The sequence below is a fragment of the Oncorhynchus clarkii genome, chromosome 10 (assembly GCF_045791955.1).
Source record: "Oncorhynchus clarkii lewisi isolate Uvic-CL-2024 chromosome 10, UVic_Ocla_1.0, whole genome shotgun sequence".
Lineage (NCBI taxonomy): Eukaryota > Metazoa > Chordata > Actinopteri > Salmoniformes > Salmonidae > Oncorhynchus > Oncorhynchus clarkii.
The window spans coordinates 69,848,929-69,866,138 of NC_092156.1; the positions used below are offsets into that span (position 1 = coordinate 69,848,929).

The 17,210-nt window shown below is 43.2% G+C and overlaps 2 protein-coding genes and 1 pseudogene across 2 annotated transcripts in view; all 3 read right to left on the minus strand.

Moving 5' to 3' along the window:
- Nucleotides 1–2,942, minus strand: part of LOC139419081 (zinc finger protein 708-like) — a 50,449-nt gene extending 47,507 nt beyond the window's left edge. The window contains exons 1-2 of the mRNA XM_071169001.1: nt 2,774–2,942; nt 2,363–2,431 (exon numbers count right to left, since the gene is read on the minus strand). The gene's annotated coding sequence lies outside the window, so the exon portion shown is untranslated. The remainder of the gene's footprint in view (nt 1–2,362; nt 2,432–2,773) is intronic.
- A 2,243-nt stretch (nt 2,943–5,185) lies between these two features.
- Nucleotides 5,186–10,143, minus strand: LOC139419080 (zinc finger protein 2-like). Its single transcript, XM_071168999.1, has 4 exons — nt 9,856–10,143; nt 8,680–8,849; nt 8,254–8,326; nt 5,186–8,121 (listed from the first exon to the last, which is right to left on the minus strand). The coding sequence occupies exons 1-4, from the start codon at nt 10,076–10,078 to the stop codon at nt 7,169–7,171; spliced, it is 1,419 nt and encodes a 472-aa protein (XP_071025100.1). The 5' UTR covers nt 10,079–10,143; the 3' UTR covers nt 5,186–7,168.
- Nucleotides 10,144–10,603: 460 nt separating this feature from the next.
- On the minus strand, nt 10,604–15,922 carry LOC139419083 (zinc finger protein 665-like; annotated as a pseudogene).
- Between the last annotated feature and the right edge of the window lie 1,288 nt (nt 15,923–17,210).

Genomic DNA, 17,210 nt, shown 5'->3' on the forward strand with positions numbered 1-17,210 from the left:
GCCGGCCGGCCAGGTAGGTAGGGTCAGCCGGCCGGCCAGGTAGGTAGGGTCAGCCGGCCGGCCAGGTAGGTAGGGTCAGCCGGCCGGCCAGGTAGGTAGGGTCAGCCGGCCAGGTAGGTAGGGTCTTGTCGGCCAGGTAGGTAGGGTCAGCCGGCCAGGTAGGTAGGGTCAGCCGGCCAGGTAGGTAGGGTCAGCCGGCCAGGTAGGTAGGGTCAGCCGGCCAGGTAGGTAGGGTCTTGTCGGCCAGGTAGGTAGGGTCTTGTCGGCCAGGTAGGTAGGGTCAGCCGGCCAGGTAGGTAGGGTCAGCCGGCCAGGTAGGTAGGGTCTTGCCGGCCAGGTAGGTAGGGTCAGCCGGCCAGGTAGGTAGGGTCAGCCGGCCAGGTAGGTAGGGTCAGCCGGCCAGGTAGGTAGGGTCTTGTCGGCCAGGTAGGTAGGGTCTTGTCGGCCAGGTAGGTAGGGTCTTGTCGGCCAGGTAGGTAGGGTCAGCCGACCAGGTAGGTAGGGTCAGCCGGCCGGCCAGATGGGTCCGGTCGACCATGTCAGCCGGCAATCCGGGGAAGCAGGGCCGGCCAGGTAGGTAGGGCCGGCAGGTCAGGTACATTATATATACACAAAAAAGTATGTGGACACCCCTTCAAATTAGCAGATTCTGCAATTTCAGCCACACCTGTTGCCGACAGGTATAAATACGTTTTTTTAAAACATAATTTTAAAATAAAACTAGCACACAGCCATGCAATCTCCATATTTGCAGTAAAATGGCCTTACTGAAGAGCTCAGTGACTTTCAACATGGCACAGTAATAGGATGCCACCTTACCATCAAGTCAGTTCGTAAAAATGTTTTTTTCCTGCTAGAACTGCCCCAGTCAACGGTAAGTCCTGCTATCGTGAAGTGGAAACGTCCTCGGAGCAACAATGCCACAAAGTGGTAGACCACACAAGTTCACAGAATGGGACCGCTGAAGTGCGTAGCGCACAACAATCGCCTGTCCTTGGTTGCAACACTCACAAGTTCCAAACTGCCTCTGGAAGCAACGTCAGCACAGAAACTGTTTGTCGGGAGATTCGTGAAATTGGTTTCCGTGGTCGAGCAGCCACACACAAGCCTAAGATCACCATGCGCAATGCCAAGCGGCGGCTGGAGTTGCTCAAAATTGGTAACATTTCTTAAAACATGTTTTAACTTTGTCATTATTGGGTGAGAATTTTTGTATTTAATCCATTTTGAATTCAGGGTGTAACAAAACGTGGAATAAGTCAAGAGGTTTGAATAGTTTCTGAAGGCACTGTAACTCATGCTGCAGAGCTTGAACATGTAATACAATAGCTTCAACTGACCTTGAGACTCCATGACATCATCCGTTTCCTCCTGTTTAATGAGCAGCGGTGCTGAACATGTCTCCACTCCCTTCCAAAAGACAACCAATGGTGTTATTAACTCTCATCAGCCTTTAAGAGAGTAGATCATACAGCAACAGTTAGACAAGCATCTTGTTGTAGGGGTTTCCATTACAAAACATAATGCAGCAGGAGAATGACACCACAATCATGGAATATATTTAATACAAACAAATATTTGGAAGGGCATATTTTATGCTTAAATGAGAATCTTTGAAAACAGCCCTTAAAAAGGTTTATCTGTAGCCTAGATGGTATTTTGAGTTTTTATATATATTTTTTAGCCGTTTTCCATGATATCCAATTGGTAGTTAGTCTTGTCCCTTCGCTGCAAGTCCTGTATGGGCTCAGGAGAGTCTAAGGTCGAGAGCCATGCATCCTGTGAAACACGACCCCGCCAGGCCACACTGCTCGCTTAACCCGGAAGCCAGACGTGTCGGAGGAAACACCGCCCAACTTGCGACCATGTCAGCGTGCCTGCACCTGGCCCGCCACAGGAGTCGCTAGAGCACAATGGGACAAGGACATCCCGGTAACCAAACCCTCCCCTAACCCAGACGACGCTGGGCCAATTGTGCACCGCCTCATGGGTATCCCAGTTGCAGCCGGCTGCGACACAGACCGGGATCGATCCCGGATCAGTAGTGACGCCTCTAGCCCTGCTATGCAGTGCCTTACACCGCCGCGCCACTCGGAAAGCCCTATTGAATACATCTAAGGGTCATTCAAAGCCTTAATATACTATTTACAGTTAAAGTCCTGCTACACATTTTTGCTGGGCGTGAGCTTGCATGGTTTTCAATTAAATATGTCTGGGCCTCGTCTCTGTGAGACATATCTACCCTTACAAAAATAAGCACAAGCTCCACTCACCTTGTCTGTCATCTGACCAAAAATCTGCAATGGCTGTTCTTCCTCTGGTACCAGTGACGGTGGACCTTCGTCTTCAACAGTAAGGTGACCTTCTAGCCAAAGACCATTGGCCTCTTGTTCATTGAGGATTTGCCCCACGACTGGGAAGTTTCTGAAACCTGATGAGGGGGGTAACATACAAATTGAGTTTTTCTGAAAATGTTGGTCATACAGGGATAATAAGGCTCAGATTTCACAAAAACATGTAGTAGAAATATGCCATCACTCGTCAATTGCATATATTTAGAATAGTATTTGCAAAGCACCTCTTCACTACTGAGGGAGTAGGGTGCTCCCTACAGACTATAGCCATAAGGTCCAGCAGGGAGCACTATTATTCAGTCAGTAATAACAGCGCCCTCCGGGGCGACTGCTAGCTAGCCTGCTAGTGTATTATGTCTCCTAGCTTCCTACAGACAAATAGTCAATAGGCATAACTATCTGTGAATATTTCATCTCACCGTCTTCTTGAACGCTCTCCATACTGTTCGCAGGCTTTTCCTTCACCTTGCTATTCTCCATCGCCTGCAATTTTGTCCTCGAACTTCGGTTTTGTTCTTGCAACATTTCCACTCGAAGAGCAGCATACGTTTCTTCCATAAATTGACAAATGTCTTGCACGGCTGTTGCTGTCAAGGTTTCCATAATGAAGGCAACACGAGAACGAAAGGTAAGTTCGAAAGACATAGTTACACAAATACAAAAGTTGATGCGTGTGCTTCAACACCTGACAGTGGAAAGAAATTAGCTACTGACGGAATGGTTGAAGAAGTGTTGGCCGTTTCCAGAGATATCGATTCTTCTTCTTCATGTGGTTTTTCGGCAGATTTAGACGCTTTGTTGCGTATTGCTGCCTTTCACAGCTCGGAGTATGAATTGCAATAAATACCAGAGGAAGGGGCGAAGCGAGACGTTTTACTCAGCCCGAAATCGGTTTACGAAAGTGAGGAATTGTTGTATGGAGGAAATAAGTGTCGAATTTGTTAAACGAAGCATGGCTTTGGTCCAGTCTGATCTCACCTCCAGCCTTCCTTCCATATTTGAGGACATGTATTTCCATTGTTAGAGCGGTCACTTGAATATCTTGTCAATGTAATAGACCATCTTTATCTGCCTCCTTAAAATGTTCCTGCTGTTATCAATATTTGTGTTGTAAAATAATAAAATGTAAATATCACTGATTGATTTTTATTCCTCTCCAAAAAAAATTAAAAGTTGACAAACCTAAAGGAAAGCTGTTACTGGAACAACTGATAAGTCAGAAGAAAGATCTATCAATTCCATCACTGATTTACACTGAACAAAAATATACACCAAACATGCAACAATTTCAAAGATTTTTACTGAGTTACAGTTCATAGGGAAAATCAGTCAATGTAAATAAACATATTAGGCCCTAATCTATGGATTTCACATAACTGGGCAGGGGCACAGCCATGGGTGGGCTTGGGAGGGCATAAAACTACACCCTTGGTAGCCAGGCCCAGCCAACAAGAATGAGTTGTTCACCTTAAATAGGCATTATTATTGCAGACAGAAATACTCCTCAGCACCCCCTCAGACCATCCCGGATGTGGAGGTCCTGGGGTGACGTGGTACTGCCAAATTCTCTGAAGTTATGGTGGAGGCGACTTATGGTAGAGAACTGAACATTGAATGCCAGTTGCACATTCCCTCAACTTTAGACAACATATGTGGCACTGTGTTGTGTGACATTTTATTGTCCCCAGCACAAGAGTCACCTGTGTAATGATTGTTTAATATATACTGATGAGTCAACAGGGTCAATAGAAGGTAGGCTCTGAGGGTCAGGTTCCTGAATAACATAGCAACACCTGAGGGAATGGCATCTAAAACAATTGCAAAATCTTTAGGTGTTACAGGGACCTTGTAAAGTGATAAGAATTCTTTATAACTGAGTAAAAGACCCTCTGCATTTACCAGTTGGCTCACCAATAGGATATTATTTCGGAACCAATATTCTAAAAACAGAGGTATTTTTATACAATATATCCCGATTATTCCATATATAATATCTGTGTGGAGAAAAATTGTGTTTATAAATTAAGGGCCATGACAAGAACCTGCCGATGAAAAGCAGAAAGTTTAACTGGAACTTTGTCAATTTATAATTGCAAAACAACATGAAGTTAAGGCCACCAAAAGTAGAGAAGACATGATGAGGAATAAAATTCCAGATAGAAGTGGGTGGAAGTTAATCTTTCACCATGGAGTGGAGTTTAGTCCGCTAACGACAAGCCAGAATTGGAGCCGGGACCCCCGTCCGTCAGACACTCGACTGCTATCCTCTCCGCTCCGAGAGATATGACGACAAAAGCTACCTGGAGCGAAGTCCACTAGCGAGCTAGCCGACAGGTGGGGAAGTAATTGTATCCGAGCTTCCTGCACAGGCAAATAACCTATACGCATAATACCTAATTTAGCAGTTCGCTGGCTTCTCCTTCCCGATGATATTTTCCATTACCTGTGACTGTCGAGCTTTGGTTTTGTTCATGCAACATTTCTACAGCACAAGTTTCTCCCATAAATTGACAAATGTCTTGCAAGGCTTTTTCTATCAACGTTTCTAAAATAGTGCCAACACGAACGAAAAGCGAGTTCGACAGACATAGCTAATTAACCTGGTAAATGTTAGCTAGTGTGCTAGAATGAAATGACAGTGGAGCCAAATCTGTTATAAATTAAAACGAAACCCTTCGGTCTGTGGTGGAACCTTTGAATTGCTGGTGGCCGTTTGGTTCCGGACAGCTGACGAGGTTGCCCCGGTAATATACCGTAAACACATATCTGCCTCCTTAATTTCACCAACTTTGAATACTTGTGTTATACATGCAAAATAATCAAATTAAACGACAGGTTGAAAAAAATCTTTATTCCTCTCAGAAAGCAACATATTGGGTTGACAAACCTTTAAAAAAAATACTGTTACTGAAACCCCTGATGAGTCAAGAAAAATCTAATTTCCTTCCCTTTGATCAACTGTTCTTCCACAATCCTTGCTGTCCAGATTAAAAAAATAAAAAAAAGTTTATATACATGAAAAGGGAAAATCCAATGTTGCTAAAGCAAATCAATATTCAAAACAACACACCATTTCAGGTAACACAATACACCCTAAAATCAATTAAGACCGGTGTTATACAGGTGGTTGGTGGCACCTTAATTGTGGAGGATGGGCTTGTGGTAATGGCTGGAGTGGAATAGTAGCAAATTACATTCTATTATGAGCCATCCTCCCCTCAGACTCCTCTGGATGGTTTGTCGGGACTTATGGTTTGTTTGCAAAGCTGATGGTTGTGGCTAGATGGATAAGCTAAACCTAACTATCCCTTTTCTTAACCTCATTCTCCTAACCTGCTACATTAGTCTTTCTAACCTGCTAATTAATTAGATCCTCCATTACAGCAACACTGGCAGCTTCAGAGCAAAGTGAAATCACATAAGGCACAGAGTTATTGAATTGGTGCAATTTCACACAAAATAATGGCGGGTGCCTGATTACAGGCTATGTGCATTTATGGCAGATTGAGACATGACATGTAAAATATATAATACTTCCCAAATGAAAATGTGTAACTGTTACGGAGGTTTATATCTTGTAAAACAGGGGGATTTGTTTTGAATTTCATGCTCGTTTTATTATTTAAGTGGAACATGAATTGCATCATTCAAGTCACAAGTGTGTTCTAAATTGATGGGTTTTATCGATCCCTTTGCCTGGCTACCCAAACGCCACGCCAACAAAAAAGTGTATTCTCTAATGAGTTTGGATTTGAGGCCTTGCAGATTATTTCTAGAACGCAAACAACTGTTCTGATTGGTCCAAGAAATCAATTGGTGAGAATCTCCCCTTTCCACCATGGAGTCATATTAGTTTGTAGCCAAAATAGTTTGGACGGGGTGGGGTCAGAGTAAATGTAGACCACCATCGTGTTCGGTAGAGTCTCATCTTTCCCCAGGCCAAACCTTTTGTACGCTACAGCCGTTTTCCTGACAAACCAATTTTCGGGATGTCTCATGGTCTGACCTACACTGCTGTTGCTCAGCCACGGTGTATTGAGAAAAAAAAAAATAACTGGACTGACCAATGTAGAGATTTTCAAATACATGCAACTTAAAAGTTTAATATCAAGACATTTATATTTGAAATCTTTTTGGACATCAGAACATCTTGAGGGAATCCTATTGGAGTCAAAAAAGGATATTCATATGATAGGTAAGCTATTCAAAACTTTGCAGAGAGCCTATCCAACTGACAAACTCTTAGAAAACAAATATTAACTATTGGAACCAAGAACTGAGTGCCACAGTATGTCATAATGCCCAGCGGGCCAACAGAAATGAATCCAATAGTTTTTTCCGCCATTCCTTTTTCCCATTGGGGATTTTAGAAACACTTAAAATAAGGGCTGTGTTTTGTGTAGGCTTACCCTGTGACGTTTTGATAGGTGTAAATCTCTCTAGGACAAGGTGGTGTATCAGTATATTCACCCCCCCCCCCCCCTAAATGAAATGCTAATTAGTTGCTAATGTGGATCATAAACTACAAATACCATGATGATCTGGAATGCCGAATCAAGGCAAGGGTAAGAATCTCTAGAATAACTATCTAATGTTAGCTAAATGTAGTAATGAATAATATTTAAAATTGACAATCCATACCTTCTGGGAATGCTATAAAATCCAAAGGTTACAGGCAGAGTTAGAAAGTGTGCTGTCAGAAGTATTACAATGTAAATAAATGTTGAACAATGGAGACAGAAAAAACGGTGGAGTTTGAGGCAGGGGCTGAGGGGGGTGTGAGCAGTTAGGTCTGGGCATGGTCATTATTTTTTTTAAACCATACAAAACAATGTATCATGACTGGGATGTGGCTGGTCCACCATTAGAGGGTGTTTTTCGAGCTGGTGTCTTTTGAGAAGGTACTGTCTTTCAAAGTCCTCATTGCACTCGGAGCATCTGAAGGGCCGGTCTCCCTTGTAAACAGTGCACTTGTGCGTATCGCGACCCTGGCGTTCTTTGAACGTCTTGCCACATCCTGAGCACCAGTAGTCTTCTCCAATGTGTTTACGTTCATGGGTGTCCCGCGATTTAGGATATACAAACATCATTCCACACACACAGCAACTGCAGGGTTTTTCACTTTTCTCCTCAACTCTATTTTCTGGGTCGACAGTCTGCTCCACAGAGTGTTTTTCCAGCTGGTGTCTTTTGAGATGGTACTGCCTTTGAAAAGCTTCACTGCACTCGGAACAGCTGAAGGGACGTTCTCCTTTGTAATCAATGCACTCGTGCGCGTCACGATCCCCGCGCTCCCTGAACATCTCACCACAGTTGGAGCACCAATAGTTTTTTCCAGCGTGACCACGCTCATGCCTGTCGCGAGATGTGGCCTGCCGGAAGGTTTTTTCGCACACAGAGCAACTGTAGGTTTTCACTGTGTGTTTGGATCGCTGGTGTCTGTTCAAGTAATTCTGAAACTTGAATTTCTCACCACAGATATCGCAGCTAAAGGGCAGCCCTGTGTGTGTTATCATGTGACTTGTCATTCTGTGTTTTTTTCTCTCGGTCTTTCCACATATTTCACAGCTGTACCTTTTATTACATTTCTTCTTCGTGGGTGCCGGAGCATCCTCAGCTGACACCAGCAATGGAATCTGTTCTCTCTTGAAGTCATCGAGTCCAAGTTCTCTGGATCCCCCAGAGGCTTGACTTCTCTCTTCCTCATCATTTTCTCCTGTGATATTCTGGTTGGCCTTGTGAGTGTCTGGAATCTCCTTGCCATAACCTGAAAAGGAAGTCACCAACAATACATTTCACAGGGATATTTCTCAGTGACAAATACAGAAGCTAAGAATAACTCATGCTGCAGAGTTGTGACTTTTGTATTAAACATATTAAAATAATAGCGTCAATTGACCTTGAGACTCCATGTCGTCATCATCCATTTCCTCCTGTTTTATGACAGGTGGTGCAGGCCATGTCTCCACCCCCTTCCAAAAGACAACCAATGCTGTTATTAAACTGATCCTACAGCAACAATTACACCAACACTAGCATTTTTTTAAATTACAAAAACAGGGGGAATGACACAAATTATGGAATATATTTTACACAAATGTTTTCAGAAGGGCATTTATGTTTAAGGAGCCCTAAACGTATTATCATCTGTAGCCTAGACAGTATAGAGCTTGCCTAGGTGTCATTCAAAGCCTTACTTGCAGTTACAGGCCTGCTACACAGGACTTGAAACTTTGCATGGTTTTCAATGACCTCTGGCTGGGAGTAGCCAGTGCAGTTCTGAGACATTTCTAAAATCGACAGCCAAACCACAAGCTAAACTCACCATGTCTGTCATCTGACCAAAAGCCTGTGATGGCTGTTTATCCTCTGGTACCAGTGACAGTGGACCTTCGTCTTCAACAGTAAGGTGACCTTCTAGCCAAAGACCATTGGCCTCTTGTTCATTGAGGATTTGCTCCACGACTGGGAAGTCTCTCAAACCTGTTGGGGAAGCTAACATACAAATACAGATTTTCAAAAAAAATTGTTCAACACAAAACTGAGATATCGAGGCTCAGATTTCCCAAACATAGTGGACACATGCAATCATTACTCATGGCAGGATGGCGTAACTATGTTTTTCTGAGAACTAGGTTGCATTTGCTATAGCTACGTTTTACTAAAGAGGTGATAACATAGTAATCCGCCTACTAACGCTACCGGCAACAGACTGTTCCCAAGGTTACTCCATGGACATTAGTCAGAAATAAGTTGTTGTAAAAAAATAAGCAATTCTTTACAAGCCAGAATTGTGAATACAATGCCATTTTAACATACTTTACCGGTTGTCCGATAGTCCTTTTAGCGGTGGAAAGTGTTAACCCGACTTTCTGCTGCACCAGTAGGTTCTGTTGCTTGTATTTTCTCCTGACGCAATTCACGCGATGCACAATATGTAAACAATAGCCGAACATGGTCAACCAAAGCGCATTCCTTCTTAATCAACTGGGTGCGTTTGTGAAATCTAGCAGGTGATTGCGTGGGACAATGTTTGGTCGGTGCTTCGGTTAAACTCGGCCATTGTTGACATATTATGCAAGTGGCGTGCGAATTGCGTTTGCATTGAAAATACGAACCAGAAAGACAAAAACAGACCAGCGTAGTGTCTCAGATTACCTCCAACATAAGGACAAAAATCCGCAGACAACTTGTAAAATAAAGTTTATTCAACAATCTGACTTGTGATGGGACTGTTAACAAAAAGTGAGCATAACGATACATGTTAGAGACGAGAGAGGAGTCTCCCGGAATCGTTGAGGCTAGTTAACGTTACTGTCCAGACTTGGAGTTTGAGCGTCCCCCAGACATGCGACTATTAGATATCCTCTTTCGACCGGGAGATGTGTAACGTTAGTTACTGTAGGCTTCAAGTGAGTAAGTGACATGGCTAGCTAATTGTAGGCAAGCTTCCTACAGACACAGCCTATACGCATAACCAACGTAGCTAGCTTTGACTCACCTGGTTTTTGAATTATCTCCATGCAGTTCGCTGGCTTCTCCTTCTCGATGTTATTTGCAATCGCCTGTAACTTTATCGAACTTTGATTTGGTTCTTGCAACATTTCCACTCGAAGAGCAGCATACGTTTCTCCCATAAGTTGACAGATGTCTTGCACGGCTTTTTCTGTCAAAGCTTCCATAATGGAGGCAACACGAGAACCAAAAGCGAGTTCGAAAGACATGGCTACAAAACTCACTAACCACGCTAAGCTTGCAGTGTTAAGTTACTGTTGGAGTGTTTGAATTGCTGATAGACGTTTGGTTCCGGACAACTGACGAGGTTGCACCGGTGATATACCATAAACACTCGTTTATCTGCCTCCTCGATTTGCTAAATAAAACCAAACCATACAGGTTTTTACACATTTTTATTCCTCTCAATAAACAAGAACATATCGAGTTGACAAACCTTTAAAAATAAATGCTGTTACTGAAACCAGAGTCACAAATATTTTTCAATTCCATTTTTATTAACAACTCTAATACAACCCTTTCTGTCAAGACGTTTTTAGGCCATAGATTGTTGTAATGCTTGAGTCACTCATATCGCATTAACACACTGATTTGGCTAAATGTATAGAATAAGAAAAATGAGCTTTAAACCTGCAAAATTCTCCCCGCCATCAAGGGAAGTGTGAACAGAGAAATATACTTAGAAAATAGAAGTGGGGCACAGGATGTTCCACAATGTTGGAAGGGGGGGGGGGGGGGGGGGTCTGGGTTTGGGAACCCCTGACATAGCTGATGGTTGTGGCTAGACGGAGTAGACCTACAGCTCCATCTATTTGTTGACAACTGTAGCATTTTAGTTAAGCCTAACTCTAACCCTTTTCTTAACCTACTACGTTAATTATTCTAACCGGCTGCGTTAGTTCTCCTAACCTGCTATGTAAACAAACCACAAGTCCAGACAAATCATCAGTATACCCACGAGTGTGTCCCGAAGTAGACAGTTTATTGATCCCCTCGCCTCTCTTTGGAAGTCACCCTCGGGAGTTGACAACAACATGTGACAACGGAGGGCCCTCCGAGTGAGTTGGTAGGGGTGAGGGGGTGGTTTGGGAATCACAGTCTGTTCACGTTAAATGCTGCATATTTTGGATCAATCGGAAACGTAATTTGAAACGTGAAGCACGCTGTAACAGTCCAAATCAAATCTAGGCCCAACATGAGCACTAAAGATGGCTGTAAAACATTATCCAGGTGCCTGAAGTTAGTTGTGCAGTAAAGGTCGGAGATGCGATATCCTGCCTGTGTGGGGTTGAATCCCAGTCCCATCACTGTTCTACACACTATTTCCAACGCTATCTGTCACCCCTTCATTCAAATCCATTTCTATACTTTTTGTACTGAACAAAACAACTTCATTCAGTTGAAGCCATTTCACTTGTGTCAACTTAACCTGAGTTTGTTACTGGAACTTTTCCACCTAACGTACTCATATCGGCCTTAGGGTCATTGTCATTTGAAGGCTGTGCTCCCTGTACTACTGTCGCAGTATCATGACCGGGACGTGTCTGGTCCACCATTAGAGGGTGTTTTTCCAGCCGGTGTCTTTTGAGATGGTACTGCCTTTCAAAGTCCTCATTGCACTCTGAACATCTGAAGGGTCGGTCTCGCTTGTAAACAGTGCACTTGTGCTCATCGCGATCCCCTCGCTCCTTGAACGTCTTGTCACATCCTGAGCACCAGAAGTCTTCTCCAATGTGTTTGCATTCATGGTTGTCACGCATTTTAGGAAATACAAACCTCATTCCACACATAGAGCAACTGTATGGTTCTATTTTCTCCTCAACACTCTTGTGTTTTCCTTGATGTTTGGCTAAACAGGTGTGGCTCTTAAAATTCTCACCACAGACATCACAAATAAAGGGCTTCTTTGTGTGTATTAACTTGTGTCTGTTAATGTTGCCTTTATTCATAATAATCATACCACATATGTCACAGGTGAAACGCGTGGGTGCCTCAGTCTCAGAACTCTCCGCTAACTCAAACAACTGACTCTGTTGGTCCTCAATGTCCTTGGACTCAGGTTCTGGGTTGACTGTCTGGTCCACTAATAGAGGGTGTTTTTCCAGCTGGTGTTGTTTGAGATGGTACTGCCTTTCAAAGTCCTCATTGCACTCGGAGCATCTGACGGGCTGGTCTCCTTTGTAAACAATGCACTCGTGCTCCTGACGCTCCTTGAACTTCTTGCCACAGTCTGAACAACAATAGTCTTCTCCAATATGTTTGCGCTCATGGTTGTTGCGCATTTTAGAATACACAAACATCATTCCGCACACAGTGCAACTGTAGGGTTTTTCTACTTTCTCCTCAACTTTCGCGTGTTTGCCCTGATGTCGGGTGAATTGGGCTTTGCGCTTAAAATTCTCACCACAGATATCGCAACTAAAGGGCTTCTTTGTGTGTGTTAACATGTGTCTGTTGATGTTGCCTTTATTCATAATAGTCATTCCACATATGTCACAGGTGAAATGTGTGGGTGCCTCAGAACTCTCAGATTCAAACTGACTCTGTTGGTCCTCAATGTCCTTGGACTCAGGTTCTGGTTCGACAGTCTGCTCCACCATTAGAGTGTGTTTTTCCAGCTGGTGTTTTTTGAGATGGTACTGCCTTTCAAAGTCCTTGTTGCACTCGGAGCAGCTGAAGGGCCGGTCTCCCTTGTACACAATACACTCATGTGTGTCGCGTTCCTGGCGCTCCTTGAATGTCTCGCCACAGTCTGAGCACCAATAGTTTTTTCCAGTGTGACCACGCTCATGTGTGTCGCGAGATGTGACCTGCATGAACGTTTTTCCGCACACAGAGCAACTGTAGATGATCCCTGTGTAGTGATTGAAGCGCTTGTGTCTGGTCAATAATTTCTGACACTGGAATTTCTCGCCACAGATATCGCAGTTAAAGGGCAACCCTGTGTGCTTTCGCATGTGACTTGTCATTCTGGCTTTCTTGTTCTCAGTCTTTCCACATATTTCACAGGTGTACCTTTTATCATATTTCTTCTTTATGGGTGGAGCAGCATCCTCAGCTGACACCAGCAACGGACTCGGTTCCGTCTTGAAGTCGTCAAGTCCAAGTTCTTTGGATCCCCCAGATGATTGACTTCTCTCTTGCTCGTCACTTTCTCCTGTGATATTCTGATTGGCCCAGTGTGTCACTGGAATCCACTTGTCGTACGCTGAAGAGGAAGTCAACAACAACACACAGTGACTATAATTGTTACAAGTTAGTGTAGTTGAGCTAGTCTGTGCTTTTGTATTGAACATAGATTAGAGTAAAAGATGAAACTGACCTTGAGACTCCATGTCGTCATCATCCATTTCCTCCTGTTTGATGACCGGTGGTGCAGGCCATGTCTCCACCCCCTTCCAAAAGACAGCCTTTAATTAAACTAGTAATCATAAATAAAACGATAACACTAACATCTTGGTCATTTTAATTTAAAAAAAAATATTTTAAAAAATCAATAGAAAACATTACAGGGGGAATAACACCAAAATAATGGAATATGTTGAACACATCATGGAATGCACTGAGTGTACAAGACATTAAGAACACCTTCCTAATATTGAGTTGTACCCCCTTTTGCCCTCAGAACAGCCTGATTTGTCAGGTAATGGACTCTAGATTGTGTGGAAAGCGTTCCACGGGGATGCTGGCCCATGTTGACTTCAATGCTTCCAATGTGTCAAGTTGGCTGGATGTCCTTTGGGTGGTAGACCATTATTGACACAGACGGGAAACTGAAAAACCCAGCAGTGTTGCAGTTCTTGACACATACCGGTGCGCCCAGCACCTACTACCATACCCCGTTCAAAAGCACTTAAATCTTTTGTCTTGCCCATTCACCCTCTGAATGACACACATACACAATCCATGTCTCAAGACTTAAAATACTTCTTTAATCTGCATTCTCTCCTATATCTGTATCTCGTGCCAAATCCGGTCCGTGGCACATTGGGTTGTCAAGTCATTTTGGCACGCTTCCATACAGCCCGCGATGCGCTGCACTACAAGTCACAGCAAGCACTGCACGCCAAACGGCAGTGCTTTGCCACACACACAGCCCTCATCCCAGACCCACAAACCAGCCAGTGCCTTGTCATATCATCACTAATGGCACTGACTGAATCATCTACCAGACCTTACATTTAAAACGTCTTGTAAGCTAAATGTTCATGCCAAGTTTGGGTTCCAATGGGTCATTGCTGCAGCCTACAGAAAATGTCATCCGAGTTGTCAAAATGTCAAAGGATTTGCACAGTTATAAATTACTAAAGGAAAATAGTTCATACAAGCAAGTATAAATGACTCAAAGTCAAGTAACTATGAATCCTACAGTATATAACATATCCCACCTTGCGCTGCAACACTGCCTGGCTGGGGGCTGTGCGCACAATGAAAGTAAGGCATACAAGTTGGTCTAATTTACTTTAAACTAAAGTCTGCTTAAGTGAGACATTGTTTCTTGGATATTTACATTTTTTTCCACAAGGTAGGTTATTTTTTTTTCAATGTTTGCATTTCAACTTCCTAGGGAAAAGACAGCTGCTACTAGTCAGACTCACTCACAGGCACAAACATGACTCAAGTAGCATTATCACGGTAACCTCCCACCCTTAAAGGGCAAGGTGAAAACATTTGTCTCAACTATGATATTTTGGTTAAAAGATTCAGGTCGTATGAAATGAAAACAATACACCACTTTACTTCTTACTTGTAATACATTTGTTTCAAACATTACAAAGCATGCTCATCCATTTTCTTGGTTTTTGTTGGTGTAATTTTAAAGAGAATATTTTGGCTGGTAAAAAAAATCTGAGTGGCTGGTAGATATTTAAATCTACCTTACAGTGGCTGGTGGACCAAAAAGTTCATTTTAGGCCCTGTTGACATCCCATCATGTTTAGGGAATGTATAAATATGCCCAGTTGCCCATTAGTTAAGCTACTATGGCTAGAAGAACTCTCAGGGACCTTGAAAGAGGGGTCTAAAGGAGGGGGGTTAAAGTATGTGTCTCTGTGTGATTCTGGAGCGGCATCCGAGACAGCATTTTCCACCACTATCAACAAATACATCAACTTATGTAATTTCTCATGGATAAATGTTGCACCCTTACAGTAGAGTTCCAGACACTTGTAGAATATATTCCAAGGCGCATTGGAGGTGTTCTGGTGGCCCAACACCCTATTAACACAATATTTTCATATGTCTTTTATTTTGGCAGTTGCCTGCCTCTACCTTTACAAAATCAGCAAACTCAACTCACCATGTCTGTTGTCTGACTAAGAGGCTGTGCTGGCTCTTCTCCTTCTGGCACCAGTGAGGGTGGACCTTCGTCTTCCACAGTAGGATCACCTTCTAGCCAAAGACCATTGGCCTCTTGTTCATTGAGGATTTGCTCGACAACTGGGAAGTTTCTCAAACCTGGCGGGGAAACGAACACAAATAAAGCTTGAGATTCTGAAAATGTTGGTTATACGAGACTGAAACTTAAAAAACATGTAGTGGAAATATGCAATCACCACCCATGATGGTAGATATTTATCGGATAAATATATTGTATTTGTAAAGCACCTTCACTAAAGCTAAATAAATTACATTAGGAGCACAGCAATAGGCCTACTGTAGCGCTGAAGGATCAGGCGACGTCATGAATAATAGCGCTCTCGGACTTTCATAAATAGGCGACTGCTAGCTAGCTAGGCGACATAGCTAGCTATTGTATATCTATCCCCACTTCCTATAGACAATTAGCATATAGGTATAACTATCGTAAGATATTTACTCTCACTGAGTTTATGAATGCGCTCCATGCAGTTCGCTGGATTCTCCACCCCTGTCCCATTCTCCATCTCCTGCAATTTTGTCCTCGAACTTTGATTTTGTTCATGCACCATTTCCACTCGAAGAGCAGCATAGGTTTCTCCCATAAGTTGACAGATGTCTTGCAAGGCTGTTGCTGTCAAAGTTTCCATAATGGAGGCAACACGACTACGAAAGGCGAGTTCGAAAGACATGGCTACAGGAGTTTACAGGAGTGAACTAGGAAATTAACTACTTGCGGAACAATTGAGTTGGTTTTAGTAGTTTCGTTCCGGACAGCTGACGAGGTTACCACCGCCACAAAGTCATAATTGGTTATATCGTAAAGAATTTTAAAAACGAAATTTGCTTTTTGGTCTTTATTTAAGGTTAGCAGTGTAGTTAATATTAGGATTAAAATACAATTTTAGAATAAATTGTAGAAATAGGCGGGATGTAGACTTTGCAGCTGTGGTAACTAGTGACGACCTTCATCGGCCTCCATTTTCCCGCAATATTTGTGTTGTATACAAAATAAGAAAAAAAACGGATTTACATCAGAATAATCTCAATTCCATAATTTATAATGAAAAATATAAACGTAGCATGTAGTGTTTCATGAGCTGAAAAAGATCCCAGAAATTGTCCAGCTTTTCCAAAGAGCTTATTCCTCTAAAACTGTGCACACATTTGTTTTACATTCCTGTTTGTGAGCATTTCCCCTTTGTCAAGATAATCCATCCACTTGACAGGTGTGGTATATAAAAAAAAGTAGATTAAACAGCGTGGTTATTACACAGGTGCATCTTGTGCTGAGGACAATAAAAGGCCACTCTAAAATGTTTTGTTCCAACACAATGCCGCAGATGTCTCAAGTTGAGGGAGTGTGCAATTGGCAGGCTGACTGTAGGAATGTCCACCAGAGCTGTTGTCAGATAATTTAATGTTCATTTCTCTACCATAAGCTGCCTTCCACGTTATTTTAGAGAATTTGGCAGTACATTCAACAAGCCTCACAACCGCAGACCACGTGTAAGCACACCAGCCCAGGACCTCCACATCTAGTTTCTTCACCAGCGGGATTGTCTGTGACCAGTCACCCGAACAGCTGATGAAACTGTGGGTTTGCACAACTGAAGAGTTTCTGCACAAACTGTCAGAGACCGTCTCAGGGAAGCTCATCATCCTCACCAGGGTCTTGACCTGACTGCAATTCTGAGAGGAAACCGACTTCAGTGGGCAAATGCTCAACTTCGATGGCCACTAGCAGGCTGTAGATATGTGCCCTTCACAGATGAATCCCGGTTTCAACTGAACCAGGCAGATAGCGTGTATTGCGTCATGTGGGCGAGTGGTTCGTCGATAAGAGTGGCGGTGAGGGTTATGTTATGGGCAGGCATAAACTACAGACAACACACACACACACACACAATTGCATTTTATCGATAGCAATTTGAATGCGGAGATACCGTGACGAGATCCTGAGGCCCATTGTCATGCCATTAA

What these genes read in the sequence shown, in the direction of transcription:
- LOC139419080 (XM_071168999.1), bottom strand. Translation starts at nt 10,078, where the DNA reads ATGTCTTTCGAACTCGCTTTTGGTTCTCGTGTTGCCTCCATTATGGAA. An exon ending in GGAGATAATTCAAAAACCAG is followed by an intron (nt 8,850 to 9,855) that starts GTGAGTCAAAGC and finishes TTTGTATGTTAG; the next exon opens with CTTCCCCAACAGGTTTGAGA. An exon ending in TGACGACATGGAGTCTCAAG is followed by an intron (nt 8,122 to 8,253) that starts GTCAATTGACGC and finishes CTTCCTTTTCAG; the next exon opens with GTTATGGCAAGGAGATTCCA.